Here is a 25,375-nt window from a genome sequence, read left to right as displayed (position 1 = left end):
TCTGAGGTTGGAAATAAAGTGCTCCATCTGCTTGACAAAATAATAACCGTTTAGGGGAAATAAAGGGAATCGGAGCCCTAGTTTCCTTCACGTGGAAGACGGTTAAGTCCCAAAGGCTCACCCTGTGCTAATGGATTTCTGAAATACCCTATGGTTTTATATTGCTGAGCTCTAGGGACAGACTAGCTTGGGAGAACTGAGGATGGTGGGCGACCTAAAGGGGCCATTTCTACACAGGTGGGTTTGGTTCTGCCGAGAAAAGAAAGGCCGGCTCTCCGGATGAGGCAGGTGGGTGACGCGTCCGTACGGGTGGCGAAGCTCGGTGGAGAACGTGGGCAAACCGGTCCGGGCGGCTGGGGCTACTGGGGGGAGGGGGGCGGCTCCTGCAAGACCGACAACTACACCGCGACAGTGGAAGTCACTGAGCTCCGGGACGGACGGGCTCGGAGGGCGGGGAGGGGGCGGAGGGAGGACGGAGCGCGGAGGCGGCGCGGCGGGGCGCGCGGGGCGCTCAGAGCCGGGTCTGCGCCTCGGGGATGTAGATCTCGATGCTCTCGGCGCTCTCGGTGGCCGAGTTCTGGCGGACGGACGCGGCGCGCTTGGCGGCCATCAGGCGCTTGCGGGCCTCCTGGCGCTGCGAGCTCTCCAGCGAGCGCTCCCGGATCAGCGGCGCGGGGCCCTTCGCCGGCTTCTTTGGCACTGGAGGAGGGGCCCTTCTCTCCTGATCAAAGCAGAAGGTTCAGGACATTACACAGCTTCTCAGGACAAGCTTGGGAAAAACTGGGATAGGTCAGTAGTTAGAACACGCACACTTTTTTTGATTTTGGTTTTGGGTATTTTTGTTTGTTTGTTATTTAAACCTAAAGGTGGTTAGTTCTGATCTGCACTCTGTATACATACATATATATATATATACACACACATATATATATTTTTTATATGTACATATAAAAAATGTACATATATATATTTCTTTATTATTCTGGCTTGGGTCTTCAAAAGATGCAGGGGGAAAAAAAAGGAATACCGGTAAGCTTAAGGCCAAGGGTAAGGCCGAATTGCAGAACTAGTCTCTCCAAGGGAAGGATGTGGGTATTTAAAATGCCCTCTGCTGAAAGGCTGCGGCTCCCGGCATATTTAGTGTGGTTCTCTCTGGAGGCTCCAGACTCTTCCGGGTGCCAGGGATGAGTTAGGGTGGCTGCGGCAGCAGCAGCCTCTGGGGACCCTGCGTCCCCTCTAAGGAGGCGAGGCTGCGGGTGCAAGCTCGGCTCAGAGTTTAAAAACATCCCCGCCCTCTCTCCCCGGGCCCACCCATCCAAACCTAAAAGGCCAAATGAGGAAGAAGAGATGATAAGACTGTGTTCTTTAGCTTTGTCGATGCCACTGTGAGTTATACCCGTCTGCACATCACACACAAACGCACGGCAATAGACTTTCCGGGGTCACCCTGGAGGGAGGACACTGATGGTTCCTCCACTCGGTGGGGGAGGGGGGTCGGGGGGAGGGTGGAATCCGTTCCCAGATAGGCTCCTAAAACATCCCGCTGGGATGTCACTCCTTAGGGGCCTCAGTACGGTTGTGGTGGCCCAGAAGGCAATTCCAATCACAGGAACAGACATTGTGCTTTGAAAATTTAACCCAGGACTGAAAGAGGTCTTCCTCCTCTCAGCATCAGCAAACTATGAAATGGTTGGATATTTTAAAATGCCACTGCAAAAATAAAGGCCATTCAACACTTGGGTCACAGAAAAAAACAAAATGCAGTGGGCAAGCTGCGAATCTAAACCACGAAGGAATTTAAAGAAAAGGATAATGAGTTTTCAGACTCTCCGAAAAGGTCCATATGAATCTGCTGTTTTCATTTTTAGTAAGATACCTTCAATTCTCATGACACGGATGTGACAGTTATCTTAAAATAGGGATTTTAGGATTCTCCAAAGGGGTATATACTCTTTGTATCTTCACACTTAAACTCATTGCAGCAAATCCTCCTTGCTTGCCTGGGTGAAGTGCCTAGATAAATTTATTCCATTGGAATTGCCCGCAGGCTGATTAAGGTGGAGTCTGTGTGGACAGAAAAGGGAAGTCCAGAGTGCAAACAGCATTTGGCCAACTCTGATTGTGCTCATTTGTTTCCTCCCCTCAAGTTCACGGGGTGCTGAAAAGCTCTGGTCATAGACAAAGTGTATAAAAATTTAGAAATCAAGTTCACTAATGACTCACTGTGTACGTGTCGACAGGTTACATATGTCAATTCTTAGCATCACAAATTTTGGACATTTTAAATCTTCACTGTTGGGTAACTTGGTGATATTTGGAAAAGTATGAATATTGGAAACTTTTTAGCCATATCTTCCTTTCCTTGTACTTAAAAAAAATAATATTTAAAAAAAACGAATGAGTGAGAATTAGATGGATCAGCTCTAAAAACTAAATTACCAGTATGTGTGTACATCTGTCGTGTTTTCTTAAAATAAGAACAATTTAAAAGCTTATTTAGTATATAGTTTTAAACACAGATTAAAGAAAACTAGATTGAGTGCGGATGTTTGGCTTCCCACATAAGAGGCCACACATATATCAATGGTACTTTGATGTTTAACACTAAAACCCCTGGTCAATGGCGATAGAACTGGAGATGAGGGACAATGACACTGACCCTCTCGCTGATTATGAATCGGCCCTTGGGACTGGCTTTGTTCTGGGAGTCCACTGACTGTATGAACCCGGATACCATGATGGAGAGCAGCAAAATGGACTGGATTACTGTTCGCTCTCTGACAGGCAAGGAGATCTGAAAAGGGCAGGCTACCGGAGCTTCATGGGAACACACAAGCCTCATGTTTAGAGGCTGAATCTCTTGGAACTATTCAACCTCAGGCCATTGGAAAGCAAAGAGTTAAAAAAGTCATGCATGACAGGCCAACCTAGGGAGGTGGATATTGGATACCTGTGTGAGCCTGGTGGAACCACCATAATCAAATGTGAAAATTGCAGTTTATTAATTAAAGTAAAATAACTTGAACCTTTATTTCTAAACTGTTGAATGAGAAACCCAGTGAGCAATATTCCCCAAGTCAAGTCAACCAAAAGTAAAACTCTTAAAAAAAAATCCCAACATTTATGATTACTGTGAACCTTTATGGTGTATATTTTTAACCTTGAACAACAGCGGTTTCTTTATTACTATATTTATGAAATGATTATCAAAGTCGGTTAGTTTTCAGGGCTTCCTATTTTTCTCAGAAACACATCCTAGGGTGTAAGGAAGTTGAACTCTTGATCTATATAATCATGCACTGAAGATGTCATTTATTTTAGTTTAAAAAGCAAAATGGAGGCAGTTCCTTCCAGTGACTAAAATGGTTTAACTTAAAGTTTAATTAACAAAAAAGCCACATTCCCATTTTCCAATTCACAAAGACAGGTTTTTCTTTAAAAATATGCCTGAAACATATTACAGATAATATCCCAAATGATTACTATGTAAACATTGTCATTACAATGAGATTAATATGATATCAGCTCCATTTCACATTGTAAACAGCAAGACTGAATGCAGAAGCCTATTTAGACTGTCCAGTGTTTGTGCAGGTTTTTAAATGAACCATACAAAATCTACATTGTTCTACCTTCTTGTCAAGAGGATCCATCTGTTTCCAATTATTGGCCTTTAACTGATGAAGTTCATCAAATTTCATACTAATATTTTCTATGGACAACTGCAGCATGTCCCAGAACCCCGCCAGATCCTGGGAAGTGGGCCTTGGATGAGCATTGGGATTCTGTACAAGAGAAAGAAAAACATTCGTGCTTTAGAGGCAATCGATGACAACAAGCACAGGACCAAAGGGGCATTTTCAAATATTTCAAACAACATAAGGGGGATGAGTTCCTTTTGGCTTTCAAATAGGAGATAAAAGTGAGGCTACAGATGGTAATTCTTCCTTTTTCTTCTTTTCTTTCTTTCTTTCTCTCTTTCTTTATCATCTATTATCTATTATCTATCTATTATCTATCTATCTATCTATCATCTCTATCTATCATCTATCTATCTATAAAAATTTATTATGGAATAATTGAAACATACAATTGTAAGATATTTAAAGTGTACAACACGAAGATTTGATATATGTACACATTGTATACAGACTCCTCCCATAAAATTAATAAACACATCCATCACATCACATACTTATCTTTGTGTGTGTGTGTGTGTGAGAACATTTAAGTTCTACTCTTAGCAATCTCAGTTATACAATACACTGTTATCACCTATAGTCACCATGTTGTACATTAAATTCTCGGACCTTATTCATCTTATAACCAAAAGTTGGTACCCTTTCAACCAATGTCTTCCCTTTCCCCCACCCCCCAAGCCCCTGGCAACCACGTTTCTCCTCTTTCTTTCTATGGGTTTGACTCTTCTTAAAAGATTTCATTTCAAATGGTAATTTTATACACTCATCTGAGTCAGTGATTCTCAAATGCCAAGGTTGTAAAACTCTTCTTTTGTAATACAACATCTATCAATGTGGTATGAGGAGAGAATCCAAACTTTTCAAAAAACTATGACAAGATGCATTAAAACATATTTAAATGAAGACACCATCTTCCGTGGGGGTGGGGGGTGGGAGGGTGGGGGTGGGGAGGATAATGGAGCTGGAATCTGACTTCATGTCATCCAACTTATTCAGAGAACAGATAAGAAATCTAAAATAAGACTTGTTTTAACAGTCATGTTGAGGGAAACGATAGGGTAAACAAACGATGAGTAAGAAAATAATTGCATTTTTAATATTTTGTAATGTTTATTTTATTTTTGAGAGCGAGTGCAAGTGGGGGAGGGGCATAGAGAGAGGGGGACAGAGGATCTGAAGCAACTCTGTGCTGACAGCAAAGAGCCTGATGCAGGGCTCGAACTCACGAGCCTCGAGATCTTGACCTGAGCTGAAGTTGAATGCTTAACCTACTGAGCCACCTAGGTGCCCCCCAAATAACTGCACTTTTAATGTACCATGTGTTTAACAATTAAGATATTACTAATATAGGAAGTCATTTTATCATACAAGGACTTTTTTTTTTTTTAATGTTTATTTATTTTTGAGACAATGTGAGAGACAGAATGCAAGCAGCAGAGGGGCAGACAGAGGGAGACACAGAATCTGAAGCCAGCTCCAGGCTCTGGGCTGACAGCCCAGAGCCGGATGTGGGGCTCGAACTCACAAACCGTGAGATCATGACCTGAGCCGACGTCGGATGCCTAACTGACTGAGCCACTCAGGCGCTCACAAGGACTTTTACTAAATCTTTGGGAAGTGAATTGGTTTTAAATCAACCATAACATAAAATAGCAAATGCGAGAACACATATCTATACATTACACATAGATGTCTGTAATGACCCACTTTCTAGATAATATTAAACAGTCTTCAGTGTTTAAGGATTGACATTTTTTTTTTGCCCCATCCCTATATCCCTGACAGGTACTAGAAAGTATGAACCATGAATTTATATGATGTAAAACAGAAAAAACATAACTAGGAGACTGAAGGTGTCATGCCCAATATTAATCACTACTGCCAATGGTAGCTAAAGGGATTCATGGTTATGGGGGTGGGAGCTTCCAGATGTCAGAGGCTTACATCTGGGTCAGTTTGGGTTACCTGTGGGTATTAAAGCCAATTGGATATACTGTGAAACCTCATGCCATATAATAACCTGAGGCCATTTTGTACTTTTTTTTTTTAATGTTTTATTTATTTTTTGAGAGAGTGCGAGTGGGGGAGGGGCACAGAGAGGGGGACAGAGAGGATCCAAAGTGGTCTCTGGGCTGACAGCAGAGAGCTGGATGTGGGGCTCAAACTCACAAATTGTGAGATCATGACCTGAGCCGAAGTCAGAAACTCAACCGGGTGAGCCGTCCAGGTGCCCCCATTTTGTACTTTAAAAACCAACTTTCAGGAGCACCTGGTGGGTCAGTCGGTTGAGCATCTGACTTTGGCTCAGGTCATGATCTCACAGTTCATGAGCTCAAGTCCCACATCAGGCTCTGTGCTGATAGCTCAGAGCCTGGAGCCTGCTTCAGATTCTGTCCTCTTTCTCTGCACCTCCCCTGCTTGTGCTCTCTCTCAAATATAAATAAACTTAGAAAAAAAAAAAACTTTCAGGAAGTGCAAGGTCAGTGCTCATCAAAGTTAATAGGTTGGAAAAGTTAATAGGTTGGAAAGAACTTTTTAGCCCTTTGACGTACTAGCATTATTGGTCTGCCTTCAAAATAAATACAAGTTAAAATGTATTTATAAACTTCTACTTCTAAAACTGTCCATAGTTCTAGAATTCACTGAAGACGTAAATTCTAAAGTTTGTCAGTATTTGGTTCAGTATTAAACCCTAGTCTAGTGACACCTGAATTAAAGAGTTTCTCTGCAGCATTTTCATTTAGTAAGTTAAAAAATTTTTGTTAACATCTAGGTTCAGAACAGACAGATAATAGCTTTAACAAAGTACATTGCAAATGGAGTTTTATGGTCTTCCTCATCTCACTGGTAACTAAGAACCAAATTGCTCATATTTTGGAGTTGACTACAGTCTCTTAGGTCACAAGCCTATCGGCTAAATTGGTTCAGTGCAGCAGTGATGAAATGATTGTTTGGTAGGCCCAAAGAGTTTGTTTAATTCTGTATGATGGGCGATTTGGTCCCTCCTCACCAAGAATCACTGCCCCTGTGTCGTCAGGGGGACAGATGGGGAAGCAGACAGAAAGAGAAACTGTGGGTCATGTGACATCCCATGCATAGAGAGTTGCAGCCCTCGCCTTAGTCTGAACCAGGCCACTTGGAGGTTAGAGGTGATGGAGGGTGTGGAGGGATGAGGGGGGGCTGGGTTCCTGAGTTTAGTTTTGTTGGAAAAAGTAATGCTCATCCATTTATTCTATGCCTGAAAGTCAAGTCTGGGATAATATTCAGGTGTTTTCAAGTGTTCTCCTCCTCAGAGTAAGAACTCAAGAAAGGAGAGCTGGGTCTGGTTGTGCCCAATCTTAGGGACACTTTTGTGCAGCTTTATAGACCTAAGAAATGCCACCACCAGGCCACCACGCTTCCTGCTGCAGGGAAGGTGGGGCTGACTGATCTGCCCATGTCCCTCTAGGAGGGTGTGGACTAGAACTCAAATCTTTGGGGCTGGTGGTGGGGATGTCAAACAGGCACTGAGGTCAGATAGACTGGGATTTGAATCTTGGGCTCTGCCTCTTACCAGCTGACCCTGACCAAGTTACTGATTGATTGATTTTTAATTTTTGTTTTTCATTCCTGACCAAGTTATTTAGCTTTTCCATGCCCATTTTCCTCAACTGTAAAGTTGTCATAAAAATAATGTCACTATCTGCTCCATAGGGTCACTCTGAGGATTTAACCAGATCATATATCCTAAAGCTCTTGCCATGGCTTCTGGCACATACTGGGCTTTGAACCTTCCCTTCTGAGGCACGATTTGACCAGCCATCCATGGCCCTCCCCACCCGAGGCGCAGTCCCACTTCCTGCCTCTAACATGCTGCCCACATTTCCAACTAAGTTCCTCTCACTGCTCAGGCACGTGAGCCTATCAGGAACCAGGAAACGTCAAAAGCTGGCTTTAACAAACCTTTCCTAGAAGTCTGCGAAATTTTCAAAATGTTTTGTCTGCAATTTCATCATCCAAACTTTGCACAGTGTTTGTGTTCTACTTCATAACATACCTGCTTATTATATAATTCCGTGAAAAAGTGTGCTGTTTGCCCTATAGGGCGTACATATTGGCTTCCATGTATCTTTTAGGCAGTTTGAGAAGTACAGCTTTCTATGAACTTTCATACATTTGAAGAGCACAGAACCATGTTAATGAGGATCTGTGACACATTAGCAAGTTTACAAATTAGCAGGAATTCTGTTCGTGGCACTGAGTGAAACTCAGTAAAATATTTGTCGAATTCACTTATCAATACATTCACTAACCTATGTTATCCCATAATCCAGAACAGAATTTCTGGGAAGGTGGAAGGATTTTTGCTGAGGGAGAGGAAAACAAACTACAGAGGTGGGGGGTGGGTGTGAGGAGGAGGTGAAGGACAGCCCCAAAGCGGGGTTTCAGAAAGAAAAGTCTGGTGAAGAGGGACCGAGAACACCAACTTTTGCAGGCTTTCCACTTTCTCTTGATTGAACCCTGTCTTGATAAATCCCCTCCAGTCTATATTTGTCCTTGTTAACAAGATGTGGTTAAAACTCTAAAATCATAGTCAATGAGATTGCAAATAACCATGTTTTTACTTTCCACAAGATGAACAAGTGGCTTTTCATTTTATATTAGAGCAAGCGTGACCAACAACTGACCAATAAAAGCTATTGTGGAAGGACACTTGCAGAGAATAGTAGCAGTTTCTTTAAAAAGACATACGTGAGGAAGCTCTTGCCTTTGTCTTTTGTAGTCCCTTTAAAAAAAATGTTGTTGATGCTAGTGGTGTTTCTTGGTTTTTGTACGTCCAACAAGGATGAATTACTCATTTGCCTCAAGGAGATCAAATCTACACTTTGTGATGCCATCCACCTCTGGCCTTAAATTAAAATCAAAAACCCTGATGATGAGATAGGCACTGATGGCTATTTCAGAAGGAACATCATTATCCAAAATGGTTTTCGGTAATATCATTTTTGAAATATCAGGCTGCTCCATACTTTGGTAAGAATACTGAAATCAGGGCTGCCCTGGGAAAGCCAGGAAATTGGAAACATTTCAGTTACCAAAAAAAAAAAAAAAGGCAGGAAATGGAGTTTTAACTTGATTGGATTTTTTCTTTTAAGATTATTTAAGTATAAAATAAATATTTCTAATTTTTTTTAATTAAAAAAAATTTTTTTAACACTTATTTGTTGTTGAGAGACAGAGAGTGAGCGGGGGAGGGGCGGAGAGAGAAGGAAACACAGAATTTGAAGCAGGCTCCAGGCTCTGAACCATCAGCACAGAGCCCAATGTGGGGCTCGAACCCACAAACCATGAGATCATGACCTGAGCTGAAGTAAGATGCTCAACCGACTGAGCCACCCAGGCGCCCCTAAATACTTCTAATTTTAAGAAAAGCAGGAAATTAGATTCCTCAGAAAATTCTATTTCAGGCGAGAGAGTGTTCAAAATTAGTTGTGGCAGCCTTGACAACATGATCTTCTCCTGACTAGCTGGGAAGTGGTAGTGATGGGGAATGTTACCTACCAGGTTTTCTTCACACAGTTCTCTGAACTGGTAGAATTTCTGGGCCATGAGAAGTTGGGCACTGCCCACTGCAGTTCGGATTTTCCCTAGAACTGAAAAAAGCAAACATACAAGAAGTTTACACATTATGTCTCACTGTGGAGATTTAGTCTGGTAAAGCAAAGAGGAAGTTATGCTGCAATAATTAGGAAAAACTGCACACATACAGCACGTGAACACACACACACACACACACACACACACACTCAGCCCAGCTGCTGTTGGGCTGCTAGTCTATGGAACAGAGGCTAGGTGAAAGTATAAAATCGACTTGGACAAAAACACATGCTCATCACACATATTTCTTAGGAATAGCGGAGTTTTCCATCACAGCACTGGAGCTTACCAAGAGGCAAATAGGTTTTTCTTCCCTCCCGCCTTTTATTGCAAGGATAAGTTTCAAGTGTTTTTCAGTATAGTTATGGATTTATTTGTGTCAGCAATCATGGTCTGCGAGCTCGTTTTTCTAATCCAACTCCAAACACAAGAAAAGCAATCCTGACTTGAAGGGGCGCTCTCTTGGCACTCACCATCTCCTATCCATAACCTTCATTATTTTTCCGGAGCTCAGCCACAGGGACTGTCAGGAAAGCGCCATGGCCAGTTGAAAGATTTTCTAAGGAATGAACATTTTCAGCCTGTTGCCTAGGGAACGCCAGCACCGTTCCAGCTTTTCCACTCCACAGACCAATTTTATTGTTAATATAGGTTTAATTCCCTATGCACTGTGCTGAAAATCTCCTTTGCAAGCTACTTCTTGTCTTCCGTGCAGACTAAGGCGAGAACCTTTCAACTGAGGGCATGCTGAGACGGGCAGAACCGCTCTGCACAGAGCTGTCCTGAGGTCTGCATTGTCCCAAGGCCCTCCCTCCACCCGGTGGGGACCGGGGGCACAGCTGCACTGCTGGAGCTCTGCCACCAGGCAGTTCTCAACATGCCCTCCCTGTCGGGGAGGAAGGGGAGAAGGCGCCCTGCTCCCCCTTCCTGGCCCCCGCATAGACAGGGAGACTCCTCAGAAGGGCACTTGCTCCGTGGTGAAATCTGCATCTCTGCGGGGAGGTGGAGTAAAGGATCGAAGCAGTGTGAGTGCCGCGGTTTTGCTGTGGATTTACAAAGCCTGAGACCCAGGGTGGAATGAGGTCTCTCTTTCTTGACCTCAGTCCCCACAAGGTCTGAGAAGAAGACAAAAGAAAAAAAACCTTTATTGTGACAGGGTTTTCTAGTAACTTTCTACTCTGTTTAAAACTTCCAGGCTAGGGGCACCTGGGTGGGTCAGTCAGTTGAGCATGTGACTTCCACAAGGTCATGATCTCAAGGTTCCTGAATTTGAGCGCTGCATCAGGTTCTGTGGCGACAGTATGGAGACTGCTTGGGATTCTCTCTTCTCCTCTCTGCCCCTCCCCTGTTCGCACTCTCTCTCAAAATATTAAAACCAAACCAAATCAAACAAAAACCTGCCAGGCTAGACCATGGTTTATGATGCACACTATACTTAAGTATTATTCAAATATTCTGGCATTCCCACACACGGAACTCAGGGCATTTATGAACTCTCTGTCACCAGTCCCACCGAACAGCCCAGGTGCAGAAATCGCCTCCTCAGTGACAGCCAGGGGCTTCCCTTGATGGCCATAAGGCAGCAATTCCTCAGGCCTAAGTGTTTACTCTTTTCCAGTCTTGCTTACTTGAGGCCCTTCTCCTTTTCTCCACACCCCTGAAGCAGAAAGGAAGAAGCATGTGGAGACACAGAGCATCATAGTTGCTAAGGGTCCGGCCCTGAGCTGGCTGAGGGTTTTGGCCCCAATACTTACCAACCCCTGCCCTGGACAGGTCATTCAATCTCTGTTCTCTCCTATGTAAAGTAAGGTTAATGGTATCTATTTGTAGGGTTGTTGTGAAGGTTAAAAGCAATAATACACAGGAAATGCTTGGGACAGTGTCTGATATGTAGCAAACAACCAATAAGTGTTTGTTATCACCTAGGGCCAGGATACTACCATTCCTCTCTGGTTATGCCACCTGTGGGCCCCACACTTGCTCTGCCCAGAAGAGAAGAGGAAAAAAACAAAGTCTGGATTATTCAAAGGTAATCAGACATCCTTGGTTGCCTGGGACAGGTATGTGCTTTGGATCACCTGTCCCAGACCTGAGACAGTTCTGAGGAGGCATTTCCTAAGTGACCATGTGGCTTAGGCAAACTCTAAGGTCCCTGAAAACATCTCTGAATTATGTTGCTGATGGGTACGGCTGTGACACCAGCAAATCCTTAGAATGAATCCTGGAAGCTTAGAACTTGTACTGAGGGGTGTCCAATTTGTTGGCTTGTATGGCAGAGCCCCTGGGAACTGTCATAGAACCCCCAGCTATTCTGATATGCCTCAAAACTTTGAGCTAATGTTTCTCCATTACACCTGAAAACCTGAGTGTATAATAGATTACTATAGTGAGAGCAGCTGAGTAAGACAGTGATTCTCAGTTGAGAAGAAAGCACTGCTCCAAACAATCTTTCAGGCAACACCCACCCACGTAGGTGCCAACTCAGATGGATGTCTTCTTGAAAGCAGAACAAGGGACATCCTCAGCATGGTCTGGCGAGAGCTGTAGATTTGGAGCAAAAGTAACCGGGATGAAGTTGTGGCCCTTCTGTTTTCCAGCTTTTTGCCTTGAGTGGAAATTCCCTACTGGCTCCGGGATTGTTTGCATTCCCAGTGTCTGAGTGATAATCTTTCCTGGGCCCAGGAAAAGGAGGTGCTGATGTGGGCTTTGGGAGAAGCCATTCAACAGGAGGGCTTGGGTCAAGCAGATGAAATTCCTACTTCCTTGCCCTCCATGCTTTTGTTTCTAGAGAACTAAAAACTCACTTTAATTTCTTTTTTTTTAAAGTTTAATTACTTTGAGAGAGTGACTGGGGAGGGGCAGAGAGAGAGAGAGAGAGAGAGAGAGAGAATCCCAAGCAGGCTCCACACTGCCACCATGGAGCCCGAAGTGCGGCTCGAACTCACAAACTGCATGATCATGACCTGAGCTGAAATCCACATTGAGACACTCAGCTGACTAAGTCACCCAGGCATCCCAAAACTCACTTTAATTTTGAAGAAAAAAGCTCTAATGGAGTTTGTTCTGTTTTTCCATTAGACATTCACTTAGTGTGGAGATAACTCTCTTCTTCTAAAGGTAAATTTCATATTTGTTCTGTAGTCTTTGAGGAAGAAAAAAGCTAATGAAGCAGATGTGCTCCTGGGATTGCATTTAGTTGGCTCCCTTCACACTCTGGCCCATACACCTTTTCCAGATTGTTCAACACAGATGTAGTCAATAGTTTTTATTACCCATCACCCTTCATTGAATGCATCTTCCAGAATAATGCGTCTCTACTGTATTCCTGCAGGCATGCCACTTAATGAAGATTTATACCATCTATTTGTATTCTGTATATATATATACATACATATATATATATATATATTTAATGTTTATTTATTTTTGAGAGAGAGAGAGAGAGAGTAAGCAGGGAGGGGAGAGAGAGAGAGGGAGACAGAATCCAAAGCAGGCTGCAGGCTCTGAGTTTTCCACGTAAAGCCTGATGCAGGGCTCAAACTCACAAACCATGAGATCATGACCTGAGCCGAAGTTGGATGTTTAACCGACTAAGCTACCCAGGTGCCCCTGTGTAATATTTAATCATATTATGGGCCCTGTTTTGCGGTGCTACTCTTTTTATGTGGGTAAGTCTGGTCTCCCTAGGTGTCTTATAAAACCCCTGGTAATTAGTTTTTAAGATTCCTTTCTCCCTTTCCTTTCCTCCCCAGCTGTTAGTCTGTTCCTCAGTGGAAGTGAAAAATAACAACCCAAAACACTGGTGAACTAAATTCCTTCCATTTCAGAGGTGGGCACCTCCATACTAACTCCCCCACTCATAATCTAGAAACTTCTCATCCTGCAGTAGATGGTTATGGGGAATCATAACAGAGAGCACAGGCCTGGGTTAGTTCATCACATAAAGCCAGGAAGATCTTTTGGTAAGTTATCACTGGTTTTTGCACAGATCTGTTTATTTATATTATTATCTTGTATTTATCTCTTTTTAAAGTTTATTTATTTTGAGAAAGAGAGAAAGCACTAGCAGGGAAGGGACAGACAGAGAGGGGGAGAGAGAAAATCCTAAGCATGCTTCATGCTCAGCGCAGAGCCCAATGTGGGGCTCGAACCCACGACAGCAAGATCACAACCTGAGCCGCTATCAAGAGTCAGTTAACCGAATGAACCACCCAGGCGTCCCTATTACCTTGTATTTCAAAGCACTTTCACACGTGCATCAAACCGGATCCTTTCAGGACCCCGTGAGACAGGGCAGATATCATCATTTCATTTGAGAAAATTTGGGCTCAAATTATGAAGAGCCTTCCCTGGCGGCCCTATAGTGCCTGGGACTCTGTCTTCTCCCTCCCCATCCCTTGTGCTGTGTTGAAAACTGGGTCTGAATCTACTTAAATGAAGCCATGTGAGGGTGATTTCTTTCCTTTATCAACACTTTCTAGCTAGGACCACTGGACCGGGGCGGGGTGGCGGGGGGGGGGGGGGGGGGGGCTGTAGTTAGCCGATAGAAGAATCTGAGGCAGTTCAGCAAACTCGATCCCTGCCCACACTGAGATGGGAGAGCAAAGCACATGTACACGAATTGTTGCACAAAGACATTTCAGCTCTGAAAAGAATGGAGGAACTGGGATCACTTGAAAGGGATGCTAGTGGGCGTAAGGTTGAAGTCTGGGTTTTCCTTTTAAAGATGATACATCAGAATAAGAAGCAGAGAAAGACTATTTTGGGTGTGAGATGGGTCTCTTATGAGAACTCTAATTTTAAATCTAGCTATATGCAAACAAAAGCCCAGACGTTAGGGAAGAGCACACCTCTTTCCTCCAACTGACCCCCATGGGGGATGATTTTTATTTGGGAATAAGGAGGTGATATACAAGGCACAGGGCTGAAGAGGATGACAATTTACTTTTTTAATTTAATTTTTAAAGTAATCTCTACACCCAACGCGGGTCTCGAACTCACAACCCCGAGATCCAGAGTCATGTGCTCTGCTGACTGAGCCAGCCAGGCTCCCTGAGAATAATTTCTTTCAATCTTGCAAGTGGATCCATGGTAAAGCTGCAAGCGAGCTGACCACAGTGTAAAACAAAGACCCTTTCCCTTGGGGCGATGCCAGACTTTTACCTGAGTCGGGATCAGTATCTCATATCCATAAGCATGGCTGTCTCTCCCTTTTTCTGCCATTGTGGGGCGTGCGGTTGACTGCTCCTCCCCACGTCTTCTCCCAAGACTTTCAGGGTCCAGCAATTCCCGGCCAAGAAAGAAAAGTGGAACCATCCCAGTCCCTCAGTGGATTCGGACAAAAACTGGTCATAAAATCAGATACAACTGCAACAGGAGACGCTGGAGAAGAATCAAGCCGGGTCTATCAGGATTCGCACATGAGACAGTACCCATACTTAAGCTGCATCAAGGTCACCAGCATCACCACTATCTGGACAGTTGGACATGCATTAAGGGGAAAGTGATTTTCTATGTTTCTACACTAGTAGGTGGCCTCAGTAAGATGAGAGACCTTCCATTTGAAAAAAGAAGTCCTTAAGCATAATTAATATATGTATCTTTTAATATTCCAAGAAGAACTAAGTCTCTAGAATGGAATAGGCAGAGGCAGTGGTTTCCCTGAGTGTTTCTGATTCTTACCTACTACGCCCAACTCCACAATCGTCAGGTGCCCACATCAGGCATCAGAAACAGAGAGGGATAGACATATTTCTATACCCTCAATGGATGGTGAAGCTTGCTACTCCCATCCAGTGGACATGCTGGGTCAAACGCTCCCCCAGCCCTGCCACCTACACCATAATTCACCTAATATACTCCTTTTCCAGTCTAACTTTTCTCTCTGCATAAGATACTGGAAAGAGCTTAGGTGTGGAAGTCAGGAATGCCACTTGCCAGTGGTTGATGTTGGGAGACTTTATTGTACTCTCAGACTCTGTTTTCTTTATCTGCCAAATAATCATTATGCTGTCTTCATGGGATTGCTGATTATTTAATGAAATAACAGACAAAAATGGTTAGAAGGTAGTAGACATTCTTTAGTTCCTGGGCATTTACCTGGGAAACTAAAAGGTGGCATGAGCCAAAACAGGGAATTACTTCTCCTGCTAATCTTCATACTCCAACCTTTCTTGAATGTCTTTATTTATTTATTTATTTATTTGTTTATTTGGTGGATTTCATTCAGGCAGATTTAGGCAGGGGTCAATAATTTCTTTGGTCTCTGTGTATAAGGAAGTCATAACAATTATTCAGGGGCCCAGATTTTCTGGCAGAGTCTGGCAGAGTTCTCCCACCTCTAAGAGCTGGAACAGTGGCCAACTGGTTGCTGGGAGACAGAGATACAGAGAGGAGACAGAACCCTAGCCAGTGCTGAACACCCACACCACCCAGCTGGAGCCTTGTGCAGGAAGCAAACTCATGGCAAAATGAAGGGTCAGAGCCCTCCTCATGAGAAGCAGCTTTTCTTGCAAAACAAGGTCCATTTTCAGGTGCAGAGCAGGCCAGGTAAGTCCTGCTAGCCTGGAGAGCTATATTCCCATCTTGTGTTCCAGTGTTTAGTCCTGTGGCTCAGTGCCACTATGAACCCACAATTTGCAAACTCAGCTGATTTCATTGCTGTTCCTTAGTCCTCTGAGATGATCTCCGTTCCCTCCCTCTCTGACTCTCCCTTTCTGACTCTTGCTCACTTGCAACTCAACCCTGCCTCCTTGTCTTCAGCGATAACTGTGCCTCCTATGAGATGAAGAAAGCTGAATCACGCAGGAATATTCTCCACGTTCTGCCTCTCCTAATACTGGTCTAGTCCCCTAAACCTCTAAAGAGGGTGAGGGTTCTACATGATGGGCAGGCAGCAGACCTTTCTGGCTAGTTGGATAACAAAAGAGATGCCAGGTGCCAGGAGAAAATGACTTACATTCATTCCTAACGTCCCGTCTCCATGACTATTAGCCACTCCCACCAAAAAGACTTTCCTACATTCACTCCTCCCATCTGATTTGCCTGATTCCCTTCTGGCTGCTCTGAGAACGTGCTCCATAAGTCTGTCCCTGTCTCTGTGACCTATGCCTCTCTGTGCTATAGCACAACCAGGGATGCCTGTGAGTGTCCTCCAGTCTCTCCCCCCCTAAGGGGGGAAACTCCTCCCCAATCTCACGATCCCCTCCAGCTAATATAAAATTCCTCTTCTTCCTTGTCCTGGACTGCACTGTGTGCTCCCAACATTCAAATGTTGAAGTCCTAACTCCTTATTCTTCTGGGTATCTCTTCATTTGGCCCAAAGGCTCCCACATGCAGTCTTTGGCTCTTACGGTGCATTCCTTGTTCCTTAGGGCTCTCCCTCTTTACCTTGTAGATGCTGAACACAAAATTCAGTCCTGAGCCCACTTCCCTGATCCCCCTTGAATGGGCTCATCATTCTCATGGTTTCAGCTTTTTTGGAAATTTGTTTATGTGTCCTAAATTTATAACTCCAGTGTATATCAGCCCCCCATATCTAAGTATCCACTCAATGCCTCTTGTCTCCCCAAATCCATGTTTCCCTCAGGATTCCCAAGTTGATTATCATTAGGGCTACAAGGCCATCCACAGTGTGGATGCCAGTCTTGGAGGTCTGGTTTCATTAGGGGAACTAGAGGGGCTTTTCCATGGCTCCCTATCATCCATGGGGTAAGCAGGTAACTTTCTTCAGTGGGCTTGCAGGCATGGCCCACCTGTTCAGCCTTACCTCTGCCCACCCTTTCAGTGCTCTGGGTCACCAGTTGCCCAAATTCAAAAGCTGTCTCTCTTCTCGAAGCCCTTGCTCAAGCTAAACACCAAGCTGAGGATGCCTCCTATGCTAGCCCTTCCCCCCCATCCCCCACCCTGCTCAGGTGTACCTCCTCCAGAAAGCCCTATCTCCTTTCCCCTCTCGCTCCCCACTGCTCCTCAGATTCCCATGCAGAGAGCTGTCTCTGCCCTTCCCACATTCTTTCCAGCATGATCTATTTATATGTCTGACTCTCTAACCAGACCTCAAGCCTTCCTTTTTTTCTTTAAATGTTTTATTTATTTTTGAGAGAGCACAAGTGGGGGAGGGGCAGAGATAGAGGGGGACAGAGGATCTGACAGCAGCATGTTCAACTGACTGAGCCACCCAGGCGCCCCAGACCTCAAGCCCTTCAAATGGCACGGACTGTGCCCATGTAATTCTTGGTGTCCTGTTCAAGGAATAAGTTTTGAAACTAATAGACTCGTCTACAAAGTCTTTGTTAACTAGAAAAACAAATTAGCTGCAGCATTCCAGACCTTACACATGCTGATTCTTTAAGGTTTTGACCATGTCTGGCATCACTTTTTAAGTTACAGTCCTGACTAATTAATTAGCTAATATAGTCTTAGCTGGGCTATTATTCCTTTCGGGTTTCTGTTTACAACACTATTTGGGCCGATTTAGGCTGGAAGAGCCAAGCCATCTGGAATAAGATGAATGTGTCTGTGGATGAATTAAACCTCCTTATCCTCAACTTCTGACTTCTTTTCACTCACCTGGCTTCTCCCCCACCCCCAACGTTGTAGATTTTAGGGATGAAGAGGGAAAAGGAATTTGTAAAAAGTGGATCCACCCACTTACTTGAAATTTATGTGGCTTTGTCACACCAAATCTGTGTGATTTCAAGTTGGGATTATTCATGTAGAGACATTCTTATTTACAAATGTGTCCTCCCTGAAAAGAATTTCTCCAACCAATTGCCCAGCTGCTTCTCAAACACATTTGTGATCCAGACCTGCTGTCAACAAAAGGTCTCCATAGAAAACATGGATCTGTTTCATTCCTGGCTGACAGTGCTTGCTCGGCATTTTACAAGAATGCTTCTTTTTTTTTTTTTTTTTTTTTTAAAAGGAGCCAAAACTCAGGGAATAATGAATAGAGAATTCTCAAGTAGAAATAGTCTCATAAGCTAAAAGCTTCCAAAGGGTTAAAACATGGAAGAAAATATTGCTTTGTTTGTAAAGAGCAAGTTTTCAAAAGCTCAGCTAACTTTATTTTTTTCTCCCAGTTCATAATCCAAGAGTCTTACTCGTAAACGATGGTTATACTTCAACCCATATCTCGATTTACAACAGCCATGAAATAATAGCAGTATACACATCCCATAGAAAAATATAGTTCTTGAGCCTTTGAAAACGGAATAGAATGAAATTATAAAACGTTTCTCTTGGTAACACAGAAGAAAAGAACTGAATGCTGTGTTTGAAGTCCATTGCAATTATATCCCACATGAATAGTTGTTGTTAGAGAAAACCATCAGAGATCTTGCCTCAGTCCCTCTCTGGAATCCCTGCTTCTCTGCAGCACAGAGGCAGTCTGGAATGATGGAATCCCACTGGCCTAGAGAACAGAAGATCATTGCAGGTCACACACTCCACCTCTCCATGCCTCAGCACCCTCCTCAGCCCTGAGACCACTCCCAGTGCAACACACCCACAAAAGGATGCTCTGTAATGTCCTTCTGGCACCCAAACCTTCTTCTTTGTGCCCATTGCTGTGCAGAGCAAACTGAACTGAGCATTCCAGACGGTTAAACATAAGGCACATTATACACGATTTCCTTTTCATTACTGCCACTTCCTCTGCGGTCACTAATTTCAGGGTGGCCAGACCTTAAAAAAGAGGCTATGCAGGGTGTGTGTGTGTGTGTGTGTGTGTGTGCACATATGTGCTCGCACATGCATATATGTGTATGGGTGTGTGTGGGGGGATCCTGGGGCAGGGGGGGAATTTTTGAAGGTCACTTCAAAAGTAAGATGAGAATAAAATAGAAAGGAGCTAGAATACACCCACCTCGTCCTGCTTAGAAATACATAAGGCTTGAGGCAGATGAGTTGCAGAAATCAGAGAGAGAGCTTCTCTGTTTGCCACCCACAGGCTGCCGGGACACAACACAGGCACCTGGGCAGAGTAACCCTGGTGATGGCACTGATAGACGGTCATAGCGATGACTGTGCACAGCTTCCGTAACTCAACCTGAAACCAGGCAAACCCCTTTTCAGGTTTCATTTCCAGCCCCGCATTTGCTGCCAAGGCTCACAAGCCTTCTGGGGGACCCAAGGCCAAGTTTCACTAACTTGGATGCTGTTACCAGGCAAAATTAAAGTGGAATTAATCTGCCTCCTGCACACGCTCTAGGTTTATCAGTTTATTTCAGATAAAGCCTGAAAATTCCACATATAAGTTGTCCACAATTCAGGAGGCAAAGATAGATTTCCAAGTACAATCAACCAGTATTTCATCGTAGGGCCGCTGAAACCCGAGCCTCTGTTTTTAACCCACATTGCTAGACTGCATTCCTAGTTGGGAGCGTTTGGTTCCATCTGGCCATTTCATTCCCGGTCAGATAATACCAGACGTATCTATGTAACATACAAGCCACTGTCAAATAGCACTGAGCCATCTCCCCGAGACAGCTGTTCCACACAAGGGCTTCATTGTCTGAGAAAAGCTTGTATCATTTTACTTCAAGAGCTGGGGGAACAAGCATTCTGTCAGCTGCCAGGGCTTGGAGGAAACCTCACTCACTGCAGATTTTCATTACTTTGTTACCAAGCCCCAAACCCCACAATGGGCTGTTAGGGATGAACATTGGAAACAGGAACGAAAGTCCTCGCTCTGCTTTCATTTTATCAGGGAACATAATAGCTCCACACACCCAGAGAATTTATAGTTATGCTTTTCAAAGATAACACGACACTACCAGGCAACCACAAATGCCTTTTCTCATGCCGCCCTTGGTCGTGCGCGTTTAACCGCTTCAGGTAAACCAGGAAAGTGCTTTCCAGTCCTGGAATGCCAAAAACAATGTCCCTAGGAAGCAGCTGTCAGACTCAGGATAATGGCATCATAAAATAATTGAGAACTGAAAAAGTATTTAAAATCGGATGGTTCCTTTCTTTTTTTAACTCTCTAATCAAGAAACATTACTGCAACTACGCCACCCTGCATCTATACCTCACGTTCCCATTGAGTGAGAAGGTTCTGTTTCCAACTTCTTTTTTATCCCCCAGGAACGCCATGTATTTTACATTTAAACAAAATGTAACAAAAATACCTTATATTCTTATGAGCCTGATGACTGTGAATGTGATGATAGGTAGCTTATTCTAGTACCTTCAGCTGCTGTAGGCTTTTTTTGGAAGGGAGGGTGGGATTTTTTGTGTGTGATAAAATATACATCAGACCTACCATTTCAACCATTCTCTCCCTCCCTCTTTCTTTCTTTCTTTCTTTATTTCTTTCTTCCTTCCTTCCTTCCTTCCTTCCTTCTTTCCTCCTCCCCTTCCTCTCCTTCCTTCCTTCCTCCCTTCCTTCCTTCCTTCCTTCCTTCCTTCCTTCCATACACAAGCAAGGGAGGAGCAGAGAGAGAGAGGGAGAAAGAGAATCCCAAGCAGGCTCCACGCCCAGCGCCAAGCCCCATGCAGGGCCCGGAGCCATGACCATGAGATCATGACCTAAATCGAGAGTCAGATGCTCAACTGACTGAGCCACCCAGGCGCCCCTGAACCATTTTTAAGTGTACAGTTCAGAGGCATTAAGTATATCCACCAAACATTTTTGAGTATTTAAGAATTGGGATCATTCCAGTGCCTCAGAAAATAAATTAAGCAAGTATGGTCCGAGTCTTCCTTTCTCTCACTCTATTCTACTTACACTTCCATGATGCTTTTGAAGACTACGTATCCTGGAAGGGATTTGTCAGAGAGCCACCTTCGTCATGTACCCTGAATGTACCGCCTTGTACGGGACCCAAAGAACACATAAGGTGGCTTGGCCAAGAGACAGATATATCTGGGCTTGACTCATTTGTCAAAGCTATTTTTCTGGATGTACACAGATTTTTTTTTAAAGCTGGTTACTCAGAAATTGGCTGTGCCTACCAGACAGGCTTGGCCTCTCTTCCTCACCGAGCCTCTTATAAAAAAAGAAAAGGTTAAATTAGAGAATGCGTAAAACAAAGGCTCTCCGCAGCTCTGGTCCCAGTTATCAGAACAGAATTGTGGTTGCCAAGGAGCGAGGGACAGATATGTATGGAGAGCTTTAGAGGACAGCACTGAGTGACACACAAGAGTATCATTATCTTGTCAAATGTTATTCATGTTGTATCTGTTCCATCAGACACTTCTGTGTTCTGTGACCTTGGACAAGATACTGCCAGAGAGCTGTTTTGAGGGCAAATAAAACACCTGTCAGTGTCCAGCCCATTGCCCGGGGTATTGTAAGGACAAGATGAATATTCTTTCATGTGCTTCTGTTCTCCCTTCTTCCCATGGAGGGTGGCTATGGCTGTCTGGTCAGACCCTCACTGATTTGGATTTGCCTCCTTTGGAATTGGCGACTCTTTGACCTGGGCATGTGGAGTTACCTCTGCACTATTCAGAATTCTGGAATGCTGGTGAATTGAAGCTCCTGGGCCTGAAAGATAAAGCTTGCAAGTGCTTGTCGAATGGAATCACATCCCAAGAACTGGACAGGACATACAGGATTCCTCCAGATCATCCTGCTGACCGACACAGAAGGGTTCTACCATTTCTTTTTTTTTTTTTTTAATTTTTTTTAACGTTTATTTATTTTTGAGACAGAGAGAGATCGAGGATAAATGGGGGAGGGGCGGAGAGAGAGGGAGACACAGAATCGGAAGCAGGCTCCAGGCTCCGAGCCATCAGCCCAGAGCTCGACGCAGGGCTTGAACTCACGGACCGTGAGATCGTGACCTGAGTTGAAGTCGGACGCTCAACTGACTGAGCCATCCAGGCACCCCGGGTTCTACCATTTCTATGCCAGGTGTTCCTCTCCCTCTGCCAAACCCTTGTTCTGATTGGCAGGGCTCTTTATCTCACCAAGGATGCCCCCGCCCCCTTCCTACTTTTGGCAACAACGACTTATAATTACTCATTGAAAATTCTGTAACTACTGAAGAACAAACATTTTGCAAAGTAAAATACTTTTGTAACACAGAATTTCCAAAATATTTCCCAGACCAAAAACATATTCACTGATCCCCTCCTATGTACCAGGAACCACCAGAAGGGCAGTGTCTATAAAGATGAATGAGATAAGAATAATTTCTGTCCTCAGCTCATTTTTCAGTGGAGGAGAGAGACACATAGACTGCTGTAAAATAATGTTGGAAAGAGCTGATAGACAGATATACAGGCTATTATGGAATCACGAGGGAGACACACCCAACTCAGCCTGAGGGGAGGCATTCCGCAAAGACTTCCAGAAGGTGAGGCCCAAGCTGAGACTTGAAGGGAGAGCCATATTTTGTAGGCGAGATGGGCTTATATGAATAGATGTTATGGATTTGAATCAGTTTTGTACATTTACAAAAGCATGCATAAAGGCATTTTCATCTAAACTTTGTGTTAGTTGTTTGACCTAAAGTTATAAAGTTATATTAAAAAAACTAATAATTTGGACTCCTCACTACAGACCATTGGCTTTCAAACTGTATTCTAGAAATCTTAGGATTTTTTTGAGATCAGGGGTTGTTAGGGACCTTGGTCCAAGGGACAGTGGACGCTGAGCAGACAGAACTCAGACCATCACCTCCACTGTTCTGTTATATTTATTGCTGCTGAGTGTAACTATTTTTAATTAGAGAAGGGGTTTCTGATATTAACATATGTTTCAAACGAGGAAGGAAGACACACTCCCCAGTGAAGCAGGTTTCACCGCATACTTGCCATCTAAGACTAATTTATCCAGCTGAGTACTTTTAAAAGAAAGTACCAAGAAATACTCCCACCCCTAGTTATCTTTGTCTGTTCTGCAACCATGACCCTCACACCTCCCCCCAGGCAGCAACCTTGCAAAATAAAGTGGAGATTTGATAAAATGTACCTCTACTGCGAAGAAAATGTCCGTAAGGAGTATAGCTTATTAATGGTGGGATCTTCAGGGACAAAGACAGCAGTTTTTATTCTTTAGAAGAAATCTCATTATAGCAAAATACCTTCCTAAGGAATGGATTTGCTAAATTCTATTTATAAATCAGTGCTTTAAGTAACATGTGAAGTAAAATTCTGTAACAGTGAATAAATGGGTTGCTCCTTCATGTTCATTACTTTGGGACTTTTCCAAGAGTGCACATTTCAAAATACGAAATGCTTCTCTTTGATCCTGAACACACAATGAGAACCTGGTTTTCTGACAAGATTGTCACCTTTCAAATACATGTGTTTGTATCAAAACGTGGTAACTTGTTGTCAGGGCTCCTTTAGTGTTGAAGAAGATTTTCCTAAATCGTTATACCATGACTGTCCTTGTGCATCACTATAAAGCTGGGTTGAGAGAAGTAGATCCAGTCTTAGATGGGAAGAAAACACATGAGTGACTTTCCTGGGTCCTATAGGAAGTCAACCAGGAAGCTAGAATGAGTCCTGAACTAATGAGATGAATGCACCGAAATCTGAAAATTAGCTTGTTCTGTTGAGCAATAAATACATCAGAGGCTGTTGCTCCTTAGACACCAGCATTTTTCCTAGGAAAATCTAATCAACTCTGGGTATAGCCACCAAGGGAAAAGAAGGGAGGAAGATGTTACTGCTAAGACTTCCTTACTGAAACCCACCCCATCCATTGCTGCTGGGTGGTGCCGTCTCCTCCTGTCACCAGGGCAAAAAGCTAATTCTGCTTGTGGATCAATATTCAGGTGAGCCTGGAGTGACATCAATGGTTAGGGGCAACTGTCAAGGAGATTACTCTTCCACTGCTAAGTTGTTTGCACTTACAACATGAGGAACGTTTCAGAAACCTACTTACGGGTTTTCTAATCTGCTCATCAAGGCAACAAATAAGCTAGTCAGCCAGTTGATAGGGTTCAGGCAAGAGGAATGAATGCAGAGAAGAGCTGAGAGCAAGACACAGGGAGGAAATCCCACAGTCTGCTAATTATTCTTTTCCAGACTCAGTTTTCATAAAAAATACTTCCTTGATGGAAAACTCACTGCCTCGTGACACAATTAGTTTGGTTCATTTAGTAAGTCTATTTACCACAATTAGACATAGGCTCAAGGTCTAATTATAAAGAAATTATTGATATGTTTATTAGGGATGATAATGTATGATGATTATGTAAAAAAAATCCTTATCAGCGGGTACATAGTAATGTGCCACAATGCTTTGGACTTTCTTTAAGATAATCCAGCAAAAATGACTAATGGGGGAAGATAAGAAAATGAGGCTGGCCAGTGGTGTTGGGTGATAGGTACATTGTACTAAACTCTCTACTTTTGTGCATGTTTTATATTTTTTATGAGAAAAAGTGAAATGATTTAAAAAATAGGTCTAAAAAGTCACATCATAACAATACTCTTCTAGGTAGTTCCCACGCAAAAATGAAGATAGGCTTAAATGCTTACCCCTAAATGCCTAAATTTCTTTGATTCAAAAATATCATCAGTTGGAGGATCCACCATTCATTTGATAATTGTTTTTCAGAGGAAAATAAACACACAACACTGAAATACACGCTGATTATAAACTATATCCTAATTTCAGAATTGTTAAAAATGTGGAAAACATGCCTTAGAATTGAGGTAACCTGGTCATTTTGTCAATTGTGTGTGTGTGTGTGTGTGTGTGTGTGTGTGTGTGTGTTTAACGTAAGCTCTATGCCCAATGAGGGGCTTGGACTCAAGACACTGAGATCAACAGTCCATGCTCTACGGACTCAGCCAGTCAGGCGCCCCTTGTTGTCATTTGTTAATAGGAATTATTGTGTTAAAAAGCCAAGTTTGAGAATAACAGTGTGCACGGCCCCCATCATTTATTTATCCATCATTTACTTTAACCCGTTACGTTGAAATTTGTGTTAACTTAGTGGCTGAGGGTTTGCCTTCCTAAAACCCATGAAAGTGCATGCTAAACGGGCTTATGAATCTGAATAAGCCTGGTCCCTACTGGCCTATGCATTATCGGCCTTGTTTTCATATCCTACGTTACGGAAAGTAATAAA

General features: G+C 43.5%; 1 protein-coding gene across 5 annotated transcripts in view; it reads right to left on the bottom strand.

Moving 5' to 3' along the window:
* Positions 1–511: 511 nt before the first annotated feature.
* Positions 512–25,375, bottom strand: part of DLGAP1 (DLG associated protein 1) — a 324,376-nt gene continuing 299,512 nt past the window's right edge. For all 5 annotated transcript variants that reach the window (XM_047828475.1, XM_047828474.1, XM_047828476.1 and 2 more), the window contains 3 exons: positions 9,243–9,334; positions 3,633–3,785; positions 512–721 (listed from right to left, as the gene is read on the bottom strand). In XM_047828475.1, the coding sequence (XP_047684431.1) occupies positions 512–721; positions 3,633–3,785; positions 9,243–9,334 (455 nt within the window). The remainder of the gene's footprint in view (positions 722–3,632; positions 3,786–9,242; positions 9,335–25,375) is intronic.

This window comes from Prionailurus viverrinus, chromosome D3 (genome assembly GCF_022837055.1).
Source record: "Prionailurus viverrinus isolate Anna chromosome D3, UM_Priviv_1.0, whole genome shotgun sequence".
NCBI classification, from domain to species: domain Eukaryota; kingdom Metazoa; phylum Chordata; class Mammalia; order Carnivora; family Felidae; genus Prionailurus; species Prionailurus viverrinus.
The sequence above is the reverse complement of the archived record's forward strand: the minus strand, read 5'-3'. Positions and strand labels throughout refer to the sequence as shown.